The 24,699-nt window shown below is 39.7% G+C and overlaps 3 protein-coding genes across 3 annotated transcripts in view; 2 read left to right on the top strand and 1 right to left on the bottom strand.

Annotated features, from left to right (window-relative positions):
* Positions 1–489: 489 nt before the first annotated feature.
* Positions 490–10,829, top strand: LOC138019308 (uncharacterized). The gene is made up of 6 exons (XM_068866054.1): positions 490–767; positions 2,907–3,247; positions 6,024–6,375; positions 7,498–7,589; positions 8,355–8,489; positions 10,198–10,829. Exons 1-6 carry the CDS (start codon positions 608–610, stop codon positions 10,426–10,428), a joined length of 1,311 nt encoding a protein of 436 aa, XP_068722155.1. The 5' UTR covers positions 490–607; the 3' UTR covers positions 10,429–10,829.
* A 1,081-nt stretch (positions 10,830–11,910) lies between these two features.
* The window catches only part of LOC138021563 (cation channel sperm-associated protein 4-like), a 54,865-nt gene continuing 42,076 nt past the window's right edge, over positions 11,911–24,699 (top strand). Inside the window, exons 1-4 of the mRNA XM_068868464.1 lie at positions 11,911–11,988; positions 12,084–12,149; positions 13,413–13,550; positions 13,788–13,870. Of these exons, the coding sequence (XP_068724565.1) occupies positions 12,129–12,149; positions 13,413–13,550; positions 13,788–13,870 (242 nt within the window). The 5' untranslated portion in view covers positions 11,911–11,988; positions 12,084–12,128. The remainder of the gene's footprint in view (positions 11,989–12,083; positions 12,150–13,412; positions 13,551–13,787; positions 13,871–24,699) is intronic.
* LOC138020010 (uncharacterized) overlaps positions 22,872–24,699 on the bottom strand; it is a 5,566-nt gene continuing 3,738 nt past the window's right edge. The window contains exons 2-3 of the mRNA XM_068866996.1: positions 24,580–24,699; positions 22,872–23,141 (exon numbers count right to left, since the gene is read on the bottom strand). The exon at positions 24,580–24,699 is cut by the window's right edge and continues 69 nt beyond it. Of these exons, the coding sequence (XP_068723097.1) occupies positions 22,969–23,141; positions 24,580–24,699 (293 nt within the window). The 3' untranslated portion in view covers positions 22,872–22,968. The remainder of the gene's footprint in view (positions 23,142–24,579) is intronic.

Below are 24,699 nucleotides of genomic sequence, written 5' to 3'. Positions count from 1 at the left end.
GCATTTTATACTGACCGACTATTTAGGTTATTTTTTAGTTATTTTTTGTTTGGAGTGCATGGCATAGTTTTTAAAGTTACACGCAACGTTGATTTGCAAATCTCTTTTTTGATGTCATTTCGTAAACTAGGACAGAAACTGGGGGCTCATCGATCGTGTCCGCTCAAGCCGAGTCGTAAAACGTTAAACTGAAACTGAAACTGAAACTGAAAGGTTATTGAACACTTCCCTGAGGGGCTTTTCGGTAATCAATACATCATCTTAAAAGCCTAAGATAAAATAAATTGCTATATTTATGAAAACGATATATAAATTGATAGTAAAGGCTAAATTGTTTCAACGGTTGTTAATTCATGGCGTCTACCACAACTTAATTTGGTTTTCCGCTTCCCATGACTGAGGCTGCAAAAATTCTTTCAAAACTTTGTATAGAGCTCTAAGCAAAAATGATCAGTCTTGTCTCGACAAAGGTTACCATAGCAACTAATTTGCCGCGGCTGGCCTGGAAGTGGGAATCGTTTCGCTTTGTTTGTTATCATAATGTAGATTTTAAAGCAGCTCCGGGCTGTTGTCTTTAATTTATTCCTCTGAAATTGCCTTCGTTAAAATGGGTTGTGGGATTAGTAAGGTAACTGGCTTTGCTGAAGTGGAAAACAACTTTGATTTTAGTCGAAGAAACACGATTGTAAACAAGCCCGATGTTGTCGTTGAGATTGGAAAAGGCGTGAAGAAAATAGACCAGGAGCGTCGACTTGTCTTTATATTCGGTAGGTGGTAAACGCATCGCACTTTGTATTGTATTGCCATTGTTTTGGTTGTTTGAGCCTTCCAGAATAATTACCTATTCGTTTTTCTTCTGTGTTTTTTTGTCTTGTATCACCTTTGCATAAAATATAAATTAAGCTTAGCTTTTCACATTTGTCTTACCCATTTGGCAACCCTGAAATTGTAGCTTAAAAAATCACGGCCATTTTATCTTTTGCCGGGGAAAAGGTTTTTTTTTTAAAGTTGGGGCTTTTAACTTAACGGAAGGTGTCGGCAGCTCTTTTGTACAGCAAATGTTACATGCAAATTAGTACTCACTGTAGCTTAGCTGAACAACCGACTCCTTCGATTTTTATTAAAACAACGATTAAATCCTGCAACGAAAACCTTGATTTTTACACTATTTCCAGCCGCACACTCAAACTGAGATTGTTTCCCTTCGTTTTTAATTGATAGGAAGTTGCACGCTGTGAAATGAGAGTTTTGCGCAATTGTTAAGCTTATTTGCATTGTATTCTATCAACAGACGAAAGTTGCGTGCATCTTTCGCAAGTAATAAATTTCGTACAACTTCCCTTTTTGAAATCTGTTCCCCAAAAATTATTGTTTTTGTGGCAGTGAGAGATTTTTTTTAAAGTCTAGATGCTGGGAAGCTGACACTTTCGTACATTTCAATAGCGGCTATTCATCTTTGTCGAATTCCTGCTGCGCTTTCCTTAAATATTGATACAACGATCAGACTGCCTTTGTTGTGGTCTTTAAATAATTGCGTCATAATTGACGAAAATGATTGTATATTTTATTGGTTGAAATAAACAATAAAAGTAGAACTTGATCATGTCCCATCACTTTATTCTGTACTTTCTCAAATGCCATAATACATCTTATTATCCATTAAAAATAGTTCCCCGTTTCTGATTGGTTAAAACCACACGCCAAGAGCCCATCTGGAGCGTGCAACTTCCATACAGCGTCTGTGAAACGGCATTTTCACAAGTAGGCTTATTTTTAGACTAGCCCTTCCGAATTAGGTCAAAAAATAAAGGCAGTTCCGGTTCGGTGACCCTATGATGTCAGCTTAATTTCTTGTGATTGGTCATCGGCTCCTGTGGGAGTCTCATTAGCGGGAAATTCAATCTAAAAATAACCTTACTTGTGAAAACGCCGTTTGCATGAAAATAGGTAAGTTGCACGTTCCGGTTGATGGGCTCCTGCACACGGATTATTCACCATAACCAGCTGCTGTTCACCAAATTTGGAAAGAAACTTCGTCATATTGAATCAATGGCGTCAAAAGTGCAGCCCGCTGCAGATTATTGAACCGATGACGTCAAAAGTGCAGCCCGCTGCAAATTATTTTTGTTGAGCAGAAAAATGGCTGCGATAGGTTTAGAAGTTTGAGCAAAGAAAATATTTTGAATGAATAATATTAAAGCAATTATTGAATTCGGCTTTCGTAGAATATGAAGAATTCTGCAGATCTCGGAGGATGTTATGTTATCGGATAACACCTTCCTCTACTTTCTTAATTCTTAATATCCTACTCAGCCTCATTCAATAATTGCTAATTATTTGACCCCCCCCCCCCCCTCCTCCCACCCCAACCAATTCTTCATCATCATTGTTTTCGATTTATCTTGAACATGAAGATGTTGCAAGAACGCCTATGCAATTTTTTGTTTTTGGGTGGAAGGGGGAAGGGGGGGGGGGGGGTTTAAAGAGGTGTTAATCATTGTTAACAGGGTTCCATGATTAGTGTTAATTGGGATTTTAAAATTATAACTTAACATGGTCTCAGATGTACAGATTTTAATTTGACACATGCAAGGAACTTGAATCAGTGTGACTCTGATTTAATTGGTGCAACTTTGGCTTGACAAGCTTAATTTCATGGTGATTCAGAGTTTTGCCCTGTTGTTGAACTTTATTCTATCAATCCAGCTGTTAATGTAGGAGTCCTTTACATCTTGAAATGTGCCTATGATTTAATTAGTGAAGTAACATACCGGTAATTATATAAAACGTACACTAATGATTGAACCTTTCATCTGACCTTTTCCCTGAATTGATGTTGTGCAAAATTGCTTTCAACTTCTCATGATAAATAATCTTCCCAGCTGTCATTATGTTGTGATTAACAGGTGGTCCTGGATCAGCTAAAGGTTGCATCGTTAATGACTTGAGGACAATGTTTGACTTTGGCTTTATATCAGCAGAGGATTTAATTTTGCAAAAACTTCCAAAAAAGGTCACAGAAAAGGGCTTGGAATCTCCCTCAGACACACATGAACTTAAAGCTCTTTTGCTAGAAAATCCTGAATCCCTCACTCTGGACTGGGTTTTGGAAATTATCCAGGAAGAAATTCAAACCATACCTGACAAGCCAATATTGGTGGACCTCATTCCAAACCTTAACTTCATGATGCGAATCAACAAATTTATCAAGGAATGTGATAAGGAGATGGAACAGTTTGAGGCAAAAGTAAGCTAGTGTTCATTTTTATTTTTGTACATTATACTAAATGAGTTTCAATAACTGATTAGTGAGGGATCAAGGTCACATGCATTGAGCTTTTGAGACTGATAAACACTCCTTATTAGCGTTCTTTGTGTAAGGAATTTGGGGGGGGGGGGGGTACTTGGGTCAATTTTTGCTGGGTGTATGCCGCTAGCCTCTCGGAACCCCTACCCCATTATGTCTAATCATAAACCCCATCTTAGTCACTTTCGAGCAAATGTCATTTTCGCTATCCCAACTTAGTCACTTTCTGATTATGCCTCTACCTTATAAAGCCTTTTAAGTAGGTCATCCTTAAATGAATTGACACGTTTGTTAAATTGAATGTAGAACACTTTACTTTTCACCTACAGTACAATCATTCTGGTACATTTGCTAGCCGTAAATATTTACAAATGTACCGTACTGAGCCGACTGTTAAATATTAAAACAACAGCACAAGCCATTTTTTAACGGCCGATCTTCCTATTTTAAAATCCCTGCTTACCAGAATTTTCTTATCCCAGAAATCCCAAAAAATGTGTGACCTCATTCTAGTAACTCTACTAAAAGTGTAACCCCATTATAGTCAATCCAGTCTTGAAAATGGGACCCCATCCAGCGCGGTGAGCGGAATATCCCCATTAGCCTCTTATAAGGAATAAACCCCCCCCCCCCCCCCCCAGGAGGCATACTAATAGGGCATAGCTTATTTTCCTTGTACATGCCAATGTTCTCCTCCCACAATATAGGCCATTTTACAGTTTGCTCATGCAGTGACCTAGCCTATGAATGACTGTGAGGATGCCAGTGACCTTGTATTGATACGGACCTCACTGCTTTTATCATGCATATTGTGTTGTTGTAATTCTAATAAGTATTAGTCTAGAAAAGCACAAAAGTTGTATCAAAATAAGGTTGTGAACTGGCAGCCTTGCTTCCATTCTTTGGCCAGGTAACTTAGCTAGAACTGTAAAATGGTCTATAGCTATTTGATCCTTTTTTTGGACTCCAGAGGGACATAATTTTAATTTGTGGAATGCTTTTGAAACCATTCAATAAACTCCCAGGTTGTGTTTTAAATATCAGGTATAAAACCACCCGGCTTTTCCTCATGGTACAGCACTCCTGCTTATTTATTAAACAGTAATTTAATGGTAATAATAATTACTTTTGACTCTGTTATCTGAGCTGGGGGCATGCTTCTGCTGGTGTAGGACTCATCACAAACTTCATCAACCCACCATAGTCTAGTAATTTTAAGGGTAATAGACTTCTCATTACATCTAGGGTCATGAATTGTCCCGATATGTGCAGAATTCCCTGCTAGCAGAGGTTTCTTTTCTTTTGCATTCGCTGGGCCGATGGATACGTACGAAAAAAGAGACCTTTGCCATTGGTCGAAATCCACTGTTTTGAGCGTGCACAGCAGTTTAAATGACCAAATTGTCACGTGATACTTCATGTTTTGTGGGCTCACTTAACAACAGCAGAATTACTGTAAAGGAATGTGCTGGACACAGCGGGCTCAAGTCACAGTCAGCAAACATATCATGGAGCATGCGGTTTGAAGAGTGATTTGTGGACGGCGGTTGGATCAGAGTGAATTTCGACTCATGGCAGAGGCCTCTTTTAACGTACTTGTCAGCCCAGCGAATGCAAAAAGAAAAGAGACCTCTGCTAGGAGGGAGTGTCCAGAAATGCAGGTGTTATGAAATTTAAGACCCTCAAAATCTACTACAAAAGCTAAAACCAGGTGTTTCAATAGAAGCCGGTTACCGGCGGTATACCGCCGCCTGCTTTGCCTCACACCCCCGGCTAGTTTGCCTTGATTTTTACTAAAAATGCTATCATAAACTTGTCAAACTGCCGCCTTCAATGGGCTATCATGGAAGGCTATTTCAGAAGTTATTGAAACCCCTGTAAAACCCCTTGTAAACATGCTCTTTCCGTAATTCACTTGTTTTATTCATAGACATTCTATTCAGACATATATGCCCTGTAAGTTTTACGAGGGGTCATAAATCACTAATTTTTTCTACCGCAATAATACCATCAACTTGTACCAACAGTGCATTTGTGCTTTATTATTATATCCTATTTCCTGTGAACTGATGTTGCCATTGGCTTGGAATTACTAGATGGGAAGAGTGGTGATAGTTTTTTCCACAACTGAGCAAAGAAGGGGATTGAGTTCAATACTTACAGGCACATTGCAAACTTTGTCTCAGCCCTGTTTTCAAGGAAGTATCCCAATGGAAAGTGGTTTGTGATGCCAACTTGGTGTTGAATGTATTTCCCCTCTTCTGCCCAATGGGTTGAAAAGAGGAAGTTAAACAAACAAACAAACAAACAAAGCAGACAGTAATGGGGTTTGGAACAAGCTGCAGCCAAATAAGTTAGAAAAATGTTTATTTGACAGTGTAACTTACACCCTTGGTATCTGGAATTTGTGCCAACTAATATCAAAATAATTGATCTCCCCTTTGGCTTTAAGGCTGCACACCTCAAAAAATATGGTGTAAGAGAATTCTTTGCACAAGCTTGAAAAAAACTTAACGTAGAAGCCCAAAAATGCCTTTTTATCATAATTAGTGTCAATTCAGTGACAAAAACGGATTGATCTTCTTGGGTGCATGCTTACTTCTGGATTTTGAGGGTTTTTGTAAGCATTACAAAAAGGTAGCTACAGTGACCACCTTGGTAGCCAGATTCCTGTCAGCTTCCAAAGTTCATTAAAGCCTATGCTTACTATTTCCAGTTTCCTTGTGCATTTGCTTTGAACTTGACATTATCAAAGGATGATCTTCTAAGAAACATCATGAATAGTCACTCTCCAGCCTGTGCAAAACCACCGAGCTCAAATCCCAAAGATGCTTCTTCTAATCAGGGCGATGAAATGGACACCTCAAGGACTAAAAGGCGCTTTGCATGGTATGAAAAATCTGTGAAGGATTTCATAAACTACTTCGATAAAGATGATCGAATTGTAAGAGTTAACACAGCTGCAGGGCAACTGCAGCATATATGGGATGCAATACTGGACTTCTTTGCTGCTGAAATGGATTTCAGTGGAAGCAGAGTCATCAACACAGTGGTTCTCTTTGTATTTGGTAAGTTTATTGACGATGCAGTGACCATCTATTTTGGTCAAAAGTAAAGTGCCACAGAATGGCAGTTTTCCCTGGTGAGATACTCAACGTTGTAAGATCTTCATGAAGATCTGAACAAGGATTTTCAAGAAGTACAACATAATACCAAGATCTTTAAGCCATTTGATGACAGGGGCATAAAAACTTAATTGGGAATTACTAGTACATATTCCTAACAAGAGTATAGTTTTTGCACTTTCTAGTTTTAAATGCTTAAATACCTCTGAGCTACAGGCTCCCTGCTAGCAGAGGTCTCTTTTCTTTTTGATTTCGCTGGGCTGACAAGTACGAGAAAAGAGACCTCTTTTTATAGCAACTGAAGATATTTTCCCAAGACATGAAAGCACTAATGCGCCGATCAAATGGAAACTTCAACATCCCCCCCCCCCTTTCCGGGAAAACCCCGGGCATTTTACTATCTTCTGTGCTCGGGGAGTGGGGAATTTGACCTTTGCCTGCGTGGGGTGGGGAAAATTGAACCGGAAGTGTCAGGTTTCAAATGATTTTTTTCGGTAACACCTATAAAACACGTGTTTGGACGAGATGGAAGAGTTTAAAGGAAGAGATGTAGCATTTGCGAGCGGCTCACAAAAAAGGCCTTCAAAAGGTCTTTATTAAAGACGGCAGGAGCCGACGAAGATTGTTCTTTAGTAGGGTATGACAGACAAATCCGACAATAAGGGTAGGGCATTTGAACACCATTTTGGCCCGAGTGGGCGGGAATATGAACGATCCAATCTTCAAAAGTTCAAATGCCCGGGCTTTGCCTGGGGAGGGGGGATGTTGAAGTTTCGAGTTGATCGGCGCATAAGGTTTACTGCTTTGTCATTTATTATTCACTACCTTGTCATTTGTACCCCTAACGAGCAACCAAAGCAACTGGTGTAGTCCAAAACAAGGAATACCAGGCTCCTTTCCTTCTGTCTTCCTGGTCCAAAGAAATGCATGCCAGAGCCATTTAGAACTTTGCATAGGAAAATGCTGCAATGGGGCCTCCTGCGTTCTAAAGCTTCTGATTTCATCATTAGAAATTGTTATTCAAAACACATCCCTCAAATACATGTCTTTTTTTCTTTGATAAAGACAAAGCGGGATACAAGGCTATCGACACTGACAGATATCCCATGAAGGAGATTTGTCTTGATGAGCTTGTTGATGATCCTCGGGCAACTGACGTAAGGCATTAGTACTAAGAAGTTGCATGTTTTGTTAGGCGAGGGCATGTTCAGAATACCCTATGCAACCATCGTGTAACAGAAAACTGCTTATATTATCCAACAAGCTGATGAAAAAAGATTCTGAAAGTGACGAGGGTCAGAGTTACTTGTAGAGGACTCTCTACAGTTGTATAAAGAATTGGTTATGAAAGCCGCGGTGTGTAATTGTTGCAATTGACTATTTTTGTATTTAGATTTTGTTGTCAAATCGTTTCCGGTTTCAATGCAGTAAATGGTGCTCGTAGTAGACTAGTGAAAAGCAGGCTTTAGGCGGCAACCGAAACTCCTTGGCTAAAAGTTATTCAAGATTTCTAGAAATCAAGTGAGTGCGAGACACTGTCACGCGTGTACTTTTTCCATGCCACCTGATTTCATTTGGAGACTTTATAAGACGTAACCGACCTCAAGAGGTTTCCGATTCACCAGATCTAATCCTGTTTTTAGCTTGAGAACGAATTCACATTTTCTTGCTTAAAATTTTGTTTTAAGTCTCGGAGGACGTTATATGAAAGGTAATTTAAAAGTCCATAATGTGTTCGTGTTTTTACTCGTTGATGAACAGTAAACCTCTTCCTTGTTATCCGTCATCCCGTAATACTCCCGCCTGCTCTCCAAGCCTCAAAATGGTTGGTCCTGTTAAATAATCTGTCTGTCACACACTATTTAACGTAGAGAGCACATATTGAGAGCATGAACGTTTCGATATTTTCATCAATTTCTTAGGAGGAGGTTCTTTCAATCCTTGCGAAGCATTTGGATGAGTGTGCGTTGCAGTGCCGCTCATTCTTAGTGGACGTCATGGGGACACCTATTGGCAAAACGTACTTGTCTGAAAACGCCGCCGGTGGTCAACAGTTGGTATGTACATCACAGTAATCAAGAGAAGGGCTCCAGTCAAGAACATTTTAAAGTCACATTTGAATGGGCGTTATGTTTCTTCGTGAAATGGTGCTAAATTTTTCGCGCACCAAATGTGCCGATGAGATGCTAAATGTTTTGACCCCAATTTTTCTTGCCTACAGCAGGATGCGCTACACTCAGCGATATACAACCTTGTTCCCAGGGTCTCTTTGGGAACGAGGTTGAGCGATATAAATCTCTGTAAAAGTGGGTTGCAATTTCCGAACTACTCCCCCTCCCCACCCAAAAGAACATACAAAGCGAAAAAGACGTCATTGCGTGGAGCGTTTTTTTGTCGTTGTCTCTTTTCTCTTTCACAAAAATGGCACAATTTGTTTCCATGGATCTTAACTTTCTTGTATCGAAGTCCGTTGTATTTCGTCCTGTGTTTCTATTCTTGTTATACTTGCATAATATCGCGGTTTGTCTTTCTTCCTTTAAAAATTTGAGTTGAGACTATCAAGCTGAAATCTAATTTTTCGTCTTTTGATCAAAATCTAGGTAAAACGAGGAGATAGCGACTTTAAAGTGGAGCTTCCAGACAAACGAAAACAATTTCTTCATTCGAATTTGTTTTAAAAAAGCTTGAAACCGTCCGGGAAATAGCCAAAACTGTTTATATAAAATCGTGTGATATGATTGATCGAGCCAAAACCAAAACAAACCATATTGGCCGAGAAGGACTAAAAACTAGTGAATTTTTCGCAGGGAAGAAGGGAAGCCATATTGCAATGCGGCATTTAGGCAATAAAACAAGAAAAGATCGACTCAGCGATGGAATGAATTTATTTTGGCTTCCTGTGACAGTATTTTGAAATTACGATCATTGTTTTAATATATCAATTGACATTTCATCCCTATTTTCACACTCGTGTAAGGTTGCTCGAAGTCGCTCGAGTACGAATGCCATGTGTTGTTGAGGCCCTGTAATTTTTAGAGACGCTGGAATAAAAGCCTCTCCACCATCCTCCTTGTTCTTGTCAAACTTCTGCTGTGTGGTGGGACGGGCAGTTATAGTCGGCTCCCCACGAACGGTTAGGGTTAAAAGCTAATCTTAGGCCTAAGGTTAGCTTTTATGCATGTTTAGGATACTTTCTGTATTCATATTCTGCTGTCATATTCAATGTTATGGCGAAGGGGGAACACACAGCACTAGTGCTTAGTGTTCGGGGGAACAAATGACACGGGGGAGCACAAAACGCGACAGCGGCACCCGGGAAATTTGAAAGTGAAAATAGATGATTCTTAGGTTCATTTTTTCGATACCAACACTTTTTTGGAGATAATTGGCGAACATTATTTTATTCTGTTTAAAATTATTCAATAGTCGTAGTGGAGGTTCCCTTTAAAGCCGCCCTTCAGAAAATAGGTGATTTTTGAGTGTTGTCAAAAGTGGCAGCCTTCCCGTTCATATACTTTATCGTTTGGCGTGGAGCTTAGTCTCCTTATTGGCCAGTCCAGTATTAAAAATAGCATAGTATTTTTTGTCTGTCCCTCCAAAATTTGCATAAGCATTGTTTTTATTTTCTCTTCGTTCTTATAATGATACCAAGAGAAACTGGAAACAATGCTTGTGCAAAATTTTGGAGGGACAAACAGAGAGTATTATGGTATTTTTGATATTGGCTAATTGAAAGAGTTTAAGGGTTTCAATTGTCTTTTTTAGTATGGTAAACCGCAGATCATGTTTGTGGACATCAACATCGGTCAGTTGGATTACTTCATGCACGGTCTGAGGCGAAGAACAACAAGGAAGAAATCGATTTTCAGGAAAAAGGCTCAGCTCTACAAGGCTGTCTGTTCAACCGAAAACGAAACTCTTCTATTTCCAGCAGATGCCGACAATGAGATTTGCAGGAGAATCGCGATTTGCCTTGCGGAACAAAGGGCTTGCTAGAGCAGAATTTCAAAAATTCGTGATTTGTACAAAGAAAGCTATTTGAATTATTGAGATCCCAGATCAAAACAGCCTGAACGTTTGATTCTAGCAATGTTCATTTCTCGGATAATGAACGTGATTTTGTAATCCCAGTTTTGCGCGTTGTGACTTGAAGAGATTTTTATATCCTTAACTGAGATGTTATAAAGAGGTTATCAAGTATCAGAAAGTTTATTTTTCCAAACCAGAATAACTTATTTATTGAAGATGATACCGTGATTTGTATTTAGTGTTTTAGTCAAAACTTACTTAAGCGCTTTCTCGTTCATTCCCTTTCGCCAGAATTGTAGAGGTTGTTTTCCAAACTTCATTTTTCAGGAAGAGTACTGCGAATTAAACAAGTTCTCCCTGACGATAAATAATGGTGTTATATGATGTGTGATATCTTTGATAGGGGTGGGGTGGGGAGGAGCTCACACTGTTTCACCTCCAGGGTACTTACCACATTTTAATGGGACGTAAACGATGTATGGAATAGAATAGACAACTATGAATGCAAATCAATGAACTTTAAAAAACAGTGACGGCTATCATCCTTGGAGGTTTGCTTAAATAAGAAAAACTAAGAAACGCATTGGCGACTTGAAATCATCGTAAAATCGTTTAGGGAACTTGCTTTGCGTCAGTTTTATGAGTGAGCTATTTCAGCTCTTATTTCACTGAATGAAAAGTTCCTCTTTAAGTAATCCATGCGGGGTTGAGGAAGGACAAGTTTGTTTTCCATATTGACCCGGATCAGATCATTTATAATCACTGCATATGTCTTCACCAAACACTCGGGTATGCGGGTTAAGCGCTTTTGAAGCTTTGAGAAAGGTATTTTTGTTGCCAAGTGACGTTGATTAAGGCTCATATATCGACATATAGACATTAATTGAAACTTGAATGGAATAGCCCTTTTCAAGGTTAGTTTTTCTCATTGGCATTCAATGTAATCTAACGTGGATGCGAGGCAATTTCGGGTTAAAACTACAAAATAGCCCGAAATTGCCGTATGTAATGGAAATGAGAAAAACTAACCGTGGTGTTTCATTGGATCATACAATGGCAGAGGCAATCTTGCAGAAGGGATCTTTGTCATTTTCAGTAAAAACTGAAGTGTAAAAGTGATTTTTTTATGATGAGCGGTCAAGTGCTAAGGGAAGGACAAGCCTACAAAATATAGTCAAAGTTGAGCCTAGTGCCCCACAAGTGTAAACTATTTTATTCTAGTCTTACTACTCACGAATCAGTCGATATGGCCTAAGAGGCGTCGTGGATGAAAAGTGGCAGAGATACTAGGACGTGAACTTGATGGAATTAAGACTTCAGATAAAGCAAAGTTATATTTGGAGATGACGTGTTCGTCGTCAGACCTTAAATGCGAATGTGTGCTAGAGTATACAATTCAAGCTCAATTACTTGACGTTATCTGTGAAATGATTGGACGATTGTGCTGACGCCTCGCAAAGCGCCATATGCAAAATTTTGGGTCACAGACAATTCAGCTTCATTTTCAGTTTTTATGATTTGTGACAGGTAAAAGCTTCCGTTTTGGATCTTTCTTCAAAACTGTGTGATAATTGCTAACATAGCAACCGTTCACTACCCGAAGCTCACAATCTTTCTTTTAGGTGCCTATAGAAATTTATGGGAAACAACTCTCTGTTGCCCTGACAATGAATGCAAAATTCAAGAAGGTATGTCCAAATTTAATCAGGCTGTAGTCAGAGTAAATCTAGCTAAACATGGGTGCACGCCCGGGGTGTACGGTTTTGTGATCTATTATCAGTGTGTCTTGCAGAAACAAGTTTGTGTTTTAAAGCAGGGAGTTAGGGTTTTTTTAGTTTTAAGGACAAATAAACGCGAGGCATCCTGCATCGATGAGGCTCTGGCTTGTCTGAATTTTAAAATCACTCGTGTCGGGGTTTTAATAATCGGCTCATTCTCGGCCCTGACGTCGCTGTCGGAATTTTGCTGGGAAAGGATGTCTTTTGTCGGAATTTCATTTTATGTGCTGTCGCTACTTTTTGGGCCATGTCGCTTGTCGGAATTTACCCTGTCAGGGCCTCATCGATCATATAAGTAGGCTTGTAGGTATTCTTTGATTGCACTCACGTGATAAGACGGCCATGTTGGTGCCAAAACAATAGAAAAATGTACCTCATAGAATCAAATTCCCAAAAGACTTTTTCTCTATTGTTCTTTCCACCGACATATAGCTATGGTATTAGTTTATTTCCGCCTTTAACATGCAAGCTTGTATGTAAGCTTATTTTCTTACAACTCTTTTACAAAATCAGATATATGTACACTGATGATGTTTCTCGTATGGTGTCTGTGACTCTGAGTCGAGACCATCCTTACATGACAGTTGCATTTCCATTGTTTTATAATTATGAAATAAAGGGAATAAATAAATGGGTAAATAAATCAATAAACAAATCATACCACGGTGGTTTCTTTAATTAATGCCATTTGTTGGTAAAATATACAACTTAATGTGTCTGCTTGTGTTTTGCTTTAATACAATACATTCCATTCACTAATACATTTATAAATATATTTTTAGAGAGGTTTTGATAGTTTTAGAGTTTTTTATAGTTTTGTAATTAGTATATTGTTAATACATTGTAATAACCTGCAGGTGTGAGATTGTGATTTTTAATAAATTGTAATTATTATTATCAATATCATCATTACTATTATTTGTTGCATTGCTAATGAAATTCATATTAATTTTGAGAAATATGAAGATAATAATAATTATTGCTGTGGAATTTTATTTAACTTTCCTTTGGATTAGGTTTCTGTGATGACCAAGTCAATGAAATTAGCCATGAATAATGATAATGACTTTATTAGTGCCATTTTTTTTGGCTTTTGCTAGTTATAGAGAATCAAGAGATTAGCAAGGCCATGTGTTGATCAGAACATTTACTTGCATCATGATTAACTTTTAGAGTGTTAAGCATGTGCTCAATGTGAATAAAGTAACGGCAGGACTTTCTAAGGATGGAGATGTAGAGGGTGGAGATGCAGAGGGTGAAGATACAGCTAAGAAACCAGAAGAAAATGTCAAGGCCACGTCCCTTAAAAGTGTTAGTACAAGAATTTTTCATTTTTGAAAGGGAACAGTGAGTTGTTGAATAGGTTGATTTGTAATTCTCACAATCATCGTTGTCATTATTTGAATCATCATGTGGGTTGCTCCCCAGGTTGATAAGTTTGGTTCTGTCCTTATGGCCTCAATATATCCAAACACTATAAACTCAACTTATATTTTTTTCAGCAGTGAGGTAAATATTTTCCTAATTTTTATTTATTTTATTTTGCAGACTGTTGACAGAGTACGGTTGAGGCTCAAGGTAGCATCGCTCATAAAAAATACAACTGCACCAGACAAAGAGGAGAATAAAAGGTTTCTTTACAGTGATGTTATTTTATCAGAGTTTGAAATTGGCGGTCGTCCGAGACGACCAGAAATTCTATTTCGTCATTGGTCTGCGTCACTATGAAGTCACGTGAGATCGAGCGCGCGAAACCAGAGCTTGCAGTTGAGCGTCGTTTTTCAGAGCTTCAAGTCAAGGTTTTGAATTACGAATATATTTTCGGTTTTTTTTTTCTACCGTATGGAAGCCTATATGGAAAACAACGAAGACGCCCTTTTGAGGGAAGATGATGAGGGTGTATCGCTTAAATAAGAATCGATAATCTGTATAATTAATAATGTCAGACATTACGACACGAATTTTTACTATTGTATGACGACTATTGGACGGACCAATGGGTAACTATTTTTGATTATGTTTCAGTTGAATTCAAGCAACAATCTCTAATATTAGGTACCACGATTACTTCTCCAGATTTCGAACTATCTGAGAACTTGTCATCTCAACGTCTCGAGTAACCAGTTGTAAAGACTCCGATAAGGTTATGACAGTAAACGTTTGAAACCTTGGTCGTACCGTCTCATCAATACACTCGAAATCCATTGAAACCATAGCAAGATTGGTTAGGAGCAACAAGATGACAGAGAACGCCCTGAAGATTCGACGTACAGCCAAGATAAAATTCACGAGAAAAAGAATGACTTCTACAGTGCTATAGCGAAGAAGCAGAGTATCGAAAACGTTAAAAGTAAATTCAAAGAGGTTTTTTTTTTACCGATGCATGGCAAACCGTTGAAGGTAAGCATGACCTTTATACTATACTACTGGACGATGATGACGCATATGAAAAAGAAGAGGCATGGATTAATGAACTACAAGAAATATACACAGAGACATCATCGATATACAATAGGTGTGTGAGCGAGAATCTCCTCAAAATAAAGGAAGAAGACATGCGTATAAAATTTGATGAATTGAACAAGAAAAAGGCATCCTTAGAAACAATGTTTAAGTCCTCAGTTGATCAAATTATGAAATTATTGACAATCGATAAAAAGGAAAAGATTTCAACAACTAGGTTGCGAAAAAATGAGCACGACTTGGTCATGATATTCCAAGACTACAATCTCGCTACAAGTATTCTAATTATAAGCAATTGCTCAAAGTTACCGCAAGAATTTTAGCAATGTATAAAATAAAACCCAAAGTAACATTTAAAAATGTCGTAGCACCTTTAATCTACAGTATGACGTGGAAGCGCAAATCGAAATGGAAAATGACATCAAGAAAGGAGGATACAAACGTTTATGTCCATGGTATATATGTTGTTGGTCATCGCGTACAGAACTGGGTTGAAATGAGCTATAATAAGTGCGAAATTATATTACTGCCGTACAGTCATCACTTTTCTCGCCTCTACACTGAATATGTACACGGCATTGGACATCTTGGAGTATGGGCAACAGCACGCAAGGTTCGCGCTAAATATTGGATCGTTAAACTTCACAAGCTGGTTAAGTCAATAAAGTCTCAGTGCATTACAGGTAGAAAGATAGAAAAGAAACCAAGTGAACAAATAATGGGGCAACATCCAGAAGAGCGCTCTTAAAGCCAGCCCCTCCGTGGAACTCTATCGCCATCCATTTATTCGGACCGTTTAAGATCCGAGATGATTGAAAAAGCGAACTTTTGGCAAAACTCAACTGTCTAGCGTCCAGAGCTGTATACATAGATATCGCATCTGATTCCACAGAGCCGGAAATTTCTTATGGTACTGAGAAGATTTGTATCTTTACGAGGATATCCGTCGAAGCTCTACTAGTCTAGGATAATGGCCCTCAATTTGTAGCTTCAAGCAGTGAGCTCTTGAATGTAACAAAGAGTTGGAATCAAAAGGAGTTGGAAGCATTTGGTGTGCTGGAAGGATTTCTGTGGAAATTTTACTCCTGCAGACGCAATTAAACGAACATTAAAACTGACGATCGGCGACAACATTCTAACATTTTCAGAATTACAAACAGTTTGTTTTGAAGTTGCCAATTTGGTAAATGAAAGACCAATAGGTCGTCATCTTACGTCGCCAGATTATGGAAGTTATCTATGCCCAAATGACTTACTACTTGGAAGATCAAGTCCCAGAATACCAAGTGGACCATTTAGGAAACCTCAAATCTACGTCACAGATTCGAATTTGTACAAGGACTAATTAATAGATTCTGGAAGAAATGGACTACTGATTACTTCCAAAGTTTAATTGTAAGAAAGAAGTGGCATACCTCAGCAAGAAATGTAAAGGAAGGAGATATTGTTTTCATCCTCGTGCATCCATTTTATAACAAATATCTGACATTTTGCTGGAAGGGGCAGTTGTATAAACGTTTTTCCTAATGGCTTGGCACCATGTCCAAGAAAATTTACCAAATTGCTCACGCCTGTGTTTTCACACCTACATGTAAGACAACAAGGTCATGTCTCAGTCGCATATCAAGATGATACTTGGCTTCCAGCAGATGACTGTAATGGCTGCGTCAACAATGTTGTAGGAACATTGTTTCTTTTAGATAGACTTGGATTTGTTGTAAACCTAGGAAAATCTGTTCTAATCCCTACCCAGGAAATTGTATTCCTAGGGTTTATCTTAAATTCAAACCACATGACCATCACACTAATTCCATATGGGGCTCAAAAGTTAAATGATGCTTGTCTACAACTATTAAAACCCTGCACCCATGCACTAACGGAAGTAGCGGCAGTCCTTCCAGTTTCCTGGGTTATATATGGGCCTCTGCATTCTAGAACACTTGAAATGGAGAAATTCCTAGCTTTGAAAGTTAGCAAAGGGAATATTCGTTAAAACTACTGCTCGCCTCGAATAGCTGTCGCTAACTGCTGGGAGTGCTTATTTTACCTTATGTATATGTTCTTAAGCCTTCTTGTTCTTTAGCTTTGAGGCCATGTCAGACAAAAACTGGTGGATAAGTCTCTCCCAAGGGCATAGAATGTAATTAACCATGGAGGCAACCTACAGTAACGTTAACAGTGACCACAGATGCATCTCTGATTGTTTGGGGAGCATGTGTTGATGGTCTCTCAACAGGGGGAAAGTGGACTTCAGAAGAAGCTCAGCATGATATTAATTATTTGGAAATACTTGCTGCCCTGTTTGCATTAAAGTAATTTCCTGACCAGCTGTCAGGGAAGCATATTAACCTCATGGTTGATAACACTACAGCTGTTGCACCTGTCATTTCTTTGCAAACAGTAAGCTATAGCTAGTTAAGGAGATATGGGAATGGTGTATCCAGCGCAAAGTTTGGATTCCTGGGAAATCAAATACTGAAGCTGATCATGTAAAGAATGCCGGTTATCAAGGAAGGAAACAGAGGTGTCTTGATAGGTCTCTCTACATGGATGTAATGAACTGATTTGGAATTAGACTAATATCCATCTGTTTGCCTCTAGACTTAAAAATTTTCAGGTTGAGAAATATGTCTCATGTAGACCTGATCCTGGAGCCTTTTACCCATTTCCACCTTTCTGTATTATTCAAAGAGCCTTCCATAATATATACTGTGATGAAGCAACTGGCATACTAGTTGTTCCCAACCGGCCAACCCAAACTTGGTGGCCATATCTTATGTCCATGTTAATTGATTTTTCCACTATCGTTACCGGCCATGGAAGGCTCAAATATTGTTTTTTACCAGCGCATGCAGAAATACTGCATCCACTTCACAAACAACTCCAGCTCCTTATATGCCACTTGTCGGGGTGGAAAGTTAACCCCGTTTTGGCTACTGTAGCAGATGGTATCAATTGATTTTCTTTATACACTGTACAAGGATGGATGTTCTTATAGTACAATTAACACTGCAAAGGAGTGCTCTCTCCACTGTGGTTTTCCTACCAGAAGGACACTCATTTGGCCGTCATCCTCTAGTAACAAGATTCTTAAAAGGTTTATTCGAGTCAAGGCCACATTGCCTCATTATTAAGAACGATATGGAACATTGATGATGTGCTATAATGCATAAAATCACAGGGTGATAACGAGTCTCTAGGACCCGTTACCCTGAAATGTGATATTGTTAACAATGTCACTTTCTTGGCACGTTTGTCAGACAATTCACAGCCTTACAATTATATGAATACGAGTGATGATCATGTATTGTTTCAGATATCCACGTTACTGAAAACATCTAAACCTGGAAAGCACCAGGAACCACTAGTTTTTAAAACCTACTCTCCAGATAGTGCCTTATGTGTTGTAAGATGCCTTAATTAAACAATGGCTCTTTTAGCTTCAGAAGGTGGACATAATGGTGAGAATCAGTTGTGGCTTAGACCGTTATGCTAATGTTAAACCATTTAAACCAATTCACAAGGACTCGGATAGTAAATGGCTAAAACTTTTCTGTCAAGATCAGGTATAAATGTATCTGTTGATGGAACACACAGTACTCATTCTACATCTACATCAGCAGCATATGCTAACAACAAGTCGTTGTACACTGTAATGAAGGCTGCAGGATGGGCAAAAGAGTCTACTTTTCGGACGTTTTACAACAGGCCCTTAAGTTGTAGTGAGAATTTGGGGAACAATTTGTATCCCATAGTTTTTCTCAATAAAATGTTATATTTTGGCGTACAATTGTTTCATTGCCACACTTATTTAAAGTCTCACGTGACTTCGTAGTGACGTAGACCAATGACGAAATAGAACTAGAAAATTAAACAAGGCTTACCTGTAAGGTGAAGTTTGTTTGGAATTCTATAAGTCGTTGGTCAGGAACGTAGGAGTCACGTCCTCGCCCTCTAACCTCATTATAAGTGAGTGTTCACCCGCCTGACTTCACGTTATGTAGGTACAACTCGCCTCGATGAACCTGTGCTAAATGCGAGTTGTGTACGTAATTAATATTTCTTTGTAATTAGGGGTCTTCAAAATTAATAAACTTTTATAACCTTGTGTGGCAATTCGCAATCTCTTCTTTAAAGACTGCAAGCTCTGGTTTCGCGCGCTCTATCTCACGTGACTCCTACGTTTCTGACCAATGACTCATAGAATTCCAATCAAACTTCACCTTACGGGTAAGCCTTGTTTAATTTTCTAAGTTTACGGGGTGACCAGTTACTAAATAAAGCCTGGTTGTCCCACAGGGAGCCCATACAAACCTTTCATATTATTTTATCAAACTGTGCAGGCTGGTTGTTTCTGATTGGATGACAACTGAGAGTTGCCCCCGTGGGATGGGATGCTCCAATCAGAAACAACCACGAAAGTGTAGCTGCGGTTCGTCCGTGCTTCGATTGCTGGGTGTGTCGATATTATTTGAGATCTAGCGTTTCGAGTTTGGAGATATTCACAACATAATGGTATGAGACGAAACCTTCGGCTTTCAGCTTGTCTGATACGCGGTTTGAAACCTGACGGTATGATGAGAATTTGTCGGTTGAAATCGTCTCGGCGCTGGACCGGCCCGAAATCGAGCTTTCCTCCCTTGCCTTCTGTTGGTGCGCTCAGGTAAACATCGAACGCGAAATCCTTCAAATTGTTTTAAAATTTGTCGTTTTCAGCCACAAGGATGACCACAAACAGCACCTCACGTAAAAATACATTTATTGAGTTGTAGGAGTACAATGTTATCAATGTTTTCTCACACAGTTTGTATGGGAGCCTGTGGTTGTCTGAGGAAAAACAACTACAGACAACCCAGCAAAAATGTTAAAATTATTTAATCATGAGGAACGCCCGACTTATTTGTCAAATGTCAAATAGTACTGTGAAGTTAATAATTAATTTGCCGCAGCTGAGCATTTTCCCGTGTTTTGAATAACTGAAGCTTTCGCCAAACATTGTCAAATAGGAAAATGTAAAACATGTGGGTCGCAGACGCCATTGCCAACTTAAATCCTGACTTCCGCGAACAGCCACAGGTGCACACTAAGAGTTTTTGGATACAGTCTAACCTCCCGTGAGTGGACACCCTCGGGACCAAGGGTTAAGCCTGGTTTCCATATCATCTGCAACGGTCTGCGATCGGTCTGCGTCACGGTCGTAATGGTCGGGAAAAGCCTGGTTTTCATATGATCTGCAACGGTCTGCGATCGCTCTGCGATCGGTCTGCGGCACGGTCGTAATGATCGTTGAATCTAGTTCTACTTTAGCCAAGTTTCCATATGATCTGCAACAGTCTGCGATCGGTCTGCGTCACGTCGCAGACATATGGAAACATTAGCCTCCGGCGTCTGCGGCGGTCTGGATGATCGTGAAAGTTGAATCTAGTTCTACTTTCCCGACCGTTACGACGCTTCCGACTAAGACAATTTTTATTGGAAACGTGTGTCTGAGATGATCTGTGTCCATGGGACGCACTATTGTTCGCCTTGAAACACGTCCAATCAGACTTGAAGAGATTGCGCGCCTTTTTCTCCTCGCTTTGCAGAGGATTAGTGGTACCCTTGTCTGCGATCGCTTCAGATTTAAATGGAAGCATTTACTTGTGGTGTGTACGATGGTCTACGACCGACGCAGACAGCTCCCGCTCGTCGCAGATCATATGAAAACCAGGCTTTTCCCGAACATTACGACCGTGTCACAGACCGATCGCAGACCGTTGCAGATCATATGGAAACCAGGCTTAAGTGTCCGCTTATGGGAAGTTGAAAAAAAAAGTGCAATAGAGGGCATATAATACTCGACAACAAGTCTTTTGAAACTCTCAATGAAGACAACTTGTTATTGTGTTTCAAGGTATAGACAGGCCAAACACGACCCTTATTGGTCAAGATAGGGAATTCAAAGGCCTCAGATTTTTGCTCTGACAAGTACATCTTCAAAGACCTCTCTTTTCTATATGAAATTAAGGGAGGGTTTTAAAAGATTTCTCTTAGCAAGGGATCGTTTTGTATAAGATGCCATTTGTTCGTTAGAATATGTTTGACATTGGGTGACGAAATTCCTGAAGCCTGCGTCTAACTCTGCAAATGTTCTTATTACGGGAAAGCGAATGAACTGTGAGAGGCGCTGGTGTGGAATTGCCTTGCGAGTTAAAATTTCAAGGAGACAAATTTTCGTGCGACTGGCTTGAAGAAAAGTTTAAAAAGAAAAACTTTGTGGTGTATCATGGTTGGGAGGGTAAATGCTCGGAGATATTAGCTACACCAAGCTACTCTAAAATCCGAGGGTAAATAAAGATATATGATATGATACGATATATGGCTTGAAGAAAAGTTTAAAAAGGAAAACTTTGATGTATTAATTGCTAATTGTAAAAATCTAATTGTTGCATGGTCCATATGGGGTAGAAAACTAGCACTTCACATTACACTCTAATCAGATAAGTCTGTTCAAATATAGTGCTTCGCGGCCAACGTTTGCAAAGACATAATCCTTCCTTGAACTTGTACATGTTCATTGCCCTGACTTTAACATCTTCGGTTCCCACGGCCTGCTCCCGTCTGACCTTGTAGCTCAGTCGGTAGAGCAGCGGTGATCTAATACGAAGGTCGTGGGTTCAATCCCCACCCTGGTCAGAGTTTTTCTCTGTCCTTGTGTGGGCCCATTTCCATTAGTAGGGCTAACGCTCACATGGTTCATATGGGGCATAAACAAGCACTTCACATTACACTCTAATCAGATAATTGTAATCGAAGTGACTATGTTTTGTCCGGAACAGTGTACGATTAAACCATTAAAATCGAACCAATTTCGTTATAATTTTGTTGATATAGTTTACTATGCGCGCACCTACGACTGGCTTGAAGAAAAGTTTAAAAAGAAAAACTTTGATGTACTGTAATAAAAAAAAAGCTAATTGTAATCGAAATGACTATGTTTTGTCTGGGACAGCGTACGCTTAAACCATTAAAATCGAACCCATTTCGTTAGAAATTTTCTTGAAATTGTTTACTATGCGCCTACAGGAGGAAATGTTAGACCCTGTGGACCCTGAATAGATGTGCGTCTCCACTTACGAGAGACGTCCGCTTACGCGAGGTTAAATATGTAGTGTTTTAGAGGAGAAATCGCCGGGACCGCGGTTTGGTGTCCGCTTACAGGAGCTGTCCGTTCGTTTGTGGAGGTTCGACTGTATCTCAACACGGCATGCATTCAATCTTAGGGGGTTTCCTAATGGCCAACCAAGGATTTGTCAGGGCAACCAAATTCACGGGTTTGGTTATCCGGCCTTTGAAACGAAAACATGGATTTTTGTTAAATAGGCGATTTTCGAAATATCAATATTCAGCTTGATAGTGAAGCAGAGAGGACAAAATAGACTTTGGATAATTAGACAATTTTGTAAGTGTCAAAAGGAGAATGCGGTGTTCACGCACAGCTTCGGAAACCATACGACTCCACCGAGTCCCACACGAAAGAAATATTTATACGAACTCTTCACAACTTAAGCTTGCTTCTGGCTTGTGCAATAATAGTCATAATTATAGTCATAGTTTATTTACCCCACGAGGAGCTTAGGACTCGTAAATCGTTCAAACGCTGGTCCGGCCGGAGTCGAACTCACAACTTTCCGCATGGCAGCCCGATGCCCAGGAAGCAAAATCAATACACGCAGATCTGATGTTTGCTTGTTATTAGTATTTTTGTCCCAACAGAAGAAAGTAGAGCGGTCTTCAATTTAGTGTCGAAAGTAATTAGCGAATTGCATTGGTTTTGCGTTACTTCACTCAGTGATTGGTTCAAAGTTCTCGCGCCATTTTTTCAACCAATCAGAAGTTAACCAAAATCAATTGTGGCTCGCGCGTGCACATTTTCCCGCGCTTTGTGTCGGCTACGTGTAATTACTTTTGATTGGTTTACTGGATTGTCTACGTCCTTTTTGATTGGCCAAAGTGATTACTTTGGCTTTGGCTTTACGACACTCATTTGAAAACCGCCCTAATGATCAAACGCTACTGCATTTGTGCAACTAACTTGCGCTCATCGCGCAAGAAGAAACCAGGTTCTTGTGTATCACTAACTTGGGAACGAGAGACCCTGGAAATGAAATCGACCAAGTGCTGTCAAAATTCAAATCAATTTCTATTTATTATTTTTTTGTCTCTAACATAACAAAGATATTCCAAAAGCAAAACTGAAATTATTTAACCGGGAGAACAACAAAAGTTAGATAACTTTCGCTATCAATACACTGAGGATTACGACGCTGAATGTTACTGTGAATTCTGCTACGCCGTCTGTTGGTGGTGGTGTGGAGCTGCCACCAGCGCCGTTGCATAAATCTCCCTCACAGCACGTGAATGTGCAGTTTGGCGGTGAGAGTCCCATTATAAAACAAACTGCAATTTAAAATGTTTCAGATTTTACGTGAGCTACGATTTGCCACACGAGTGTCCTGCATTACTAGCGATGATAACGTTTACCCGAAAAACACATACGGTATCAGTTCTAAACCACTGTTTGCAAATTTTGATAGTGTACTGTTCAATAATAACTTCTTACTAACCGAGTGCGAGGGCTGTACTTGTCTGGGGAATATTGGTCCGAGGTCGTGGCAGTGCGAACCGAGCGCAGCGAGGTCCGTACAAAAACGACCGAGGGCCAATATTCCCCAGCACGGCTCGAGCTAGCTCGGTTAGTAAGTAGTTTATTATATGGCTTTCTAATTACCTTTTGCTTTGTTTTTGCAAGCCCGTAATCGGCCCGTGGGCATTACGGGAGAATAAGGCCCTACAATTCAGTCACAATTAGCCAATCAGAGCGCGCGTTATATCGGCTACAAACACAAGCCATATAATAATAAATACAACTAAACAGTTACAGTATTTATTTCCATTCAGGAAAGAATAGTGCAAGACGCTCAATGGGAGCGTTCTTGTGGGATTCTGACAGATTGGGTTTCTGGCGTGAATTTGGTAAACTACGGGAACAAAATTTAAAAAATTGATGAAAAAAAGTCGACAAAACGTAGTTCTGTAACCTGTCTCCTATCCAAGCAGAAACCAACGCCACCAGGGCTTCGTTCATTCTCGTCCCCAGAGGCCGCGATTCTTTCTGTCAGCACCAAGAGTAACGACCTTTGGCTGGTTCCGAAATACGCACAGTCTCTGTGGCGGTCTATTTTGATAGCTACTAATTGTTTCAAATTTCTGATTACCATAAGTGGCCCCGATAAAACGGAATTTGACTAAGAGTGCCTTCAATTGACGGTATAGGAAAACATGGAATAGAAGTTTGAAATCCTTCATTTTTACGGAGATTCAATTTCAAATTGTCAAACACCTGCTAAAATGCTATATTAGACATATCTTAATTATTCTTGTTGCTTCAAAACGCCAGATATACCATTTTAAATCATTACTCCACGTATTCTTATTCCAGAATAGGGTCAATCGAACGCACCCCAAATCTTAGAGGTGGTCTGTCGGAGGCATAACGTGGTAATAGAAGGGGCAGTTTTGATGCATTGCATAAAGTAAGTGGATCTATCGCTGACAGTGTTTTCAACCCATCAACCCATTTGTCCATGTAATTTGCATTTCATTGTGGCGAGTTAAAAAATCATTGGAGGAAGTGGGTTAAGACGCTTGCCTTGAGGTGCCGGATTCGAGACCCGTTCTGACCACTCGTTGAATTTGTTCCAGGTAGTCCCTGGTTCTGGGCCGCACTTGTAAATAGCCAACTGGTTTACCTACGGCCAGTTTTGATTCTTAACAGTTGTAGGATTGCATTGCCAAGTGACGTAGTGCAGAGGGTTTATATTATGGTTTTACTTACCATTGCCTGGGCTCGATGCTGGGCATCCCATCGAATTAGTGCAGTTCTTCATAGTGTTGGTCATTTGGCCTTGTTTCATGACAAATGTCACGCAACGATTTTCCATTCCTTCACACACTC

This window comes from Montipora capricornis, chromosome 10 (genome assembly GCF_036669925.1).
Source record: "Montipora capricornis isolate CH-2021 chromosome 10, ASM3666992v2, whole genome shotgun sequence".
NCBI classification, from domain to species: Eukaryota; Metazoa; Cnidaria; class Anthozoa; order Scleractinia; family Acroporidae; genus Montipora; species Montipora capricornis.
This window is presented reverse-complemented; position numbering and strand designations above follow the sequence as displayed.

Coding starts and splice junctions, on each gene's coding strand:
- LOC138019308 (XM_068866054.1), top strand. CDS start 608: ATGGGTTGTGGGATTAGTAAGGTAACTGGCTTTGCTGAAGTGGAAAAC. Junction 3,248..6,023: donor TGGAACAGTTTGAGGCAAAA/GTAAGCTAGTGT, acceptor TACTATTTCCAG/TTTCCTTGTGCATTTGCTTT. Junction 6,376..7,497: donor AGTGGTTCTCTTTGTATTTG/GTAAGTTTATTG, acceptor TCTTTGATAAAG/ACAAAGCGGGATACAAGGCT.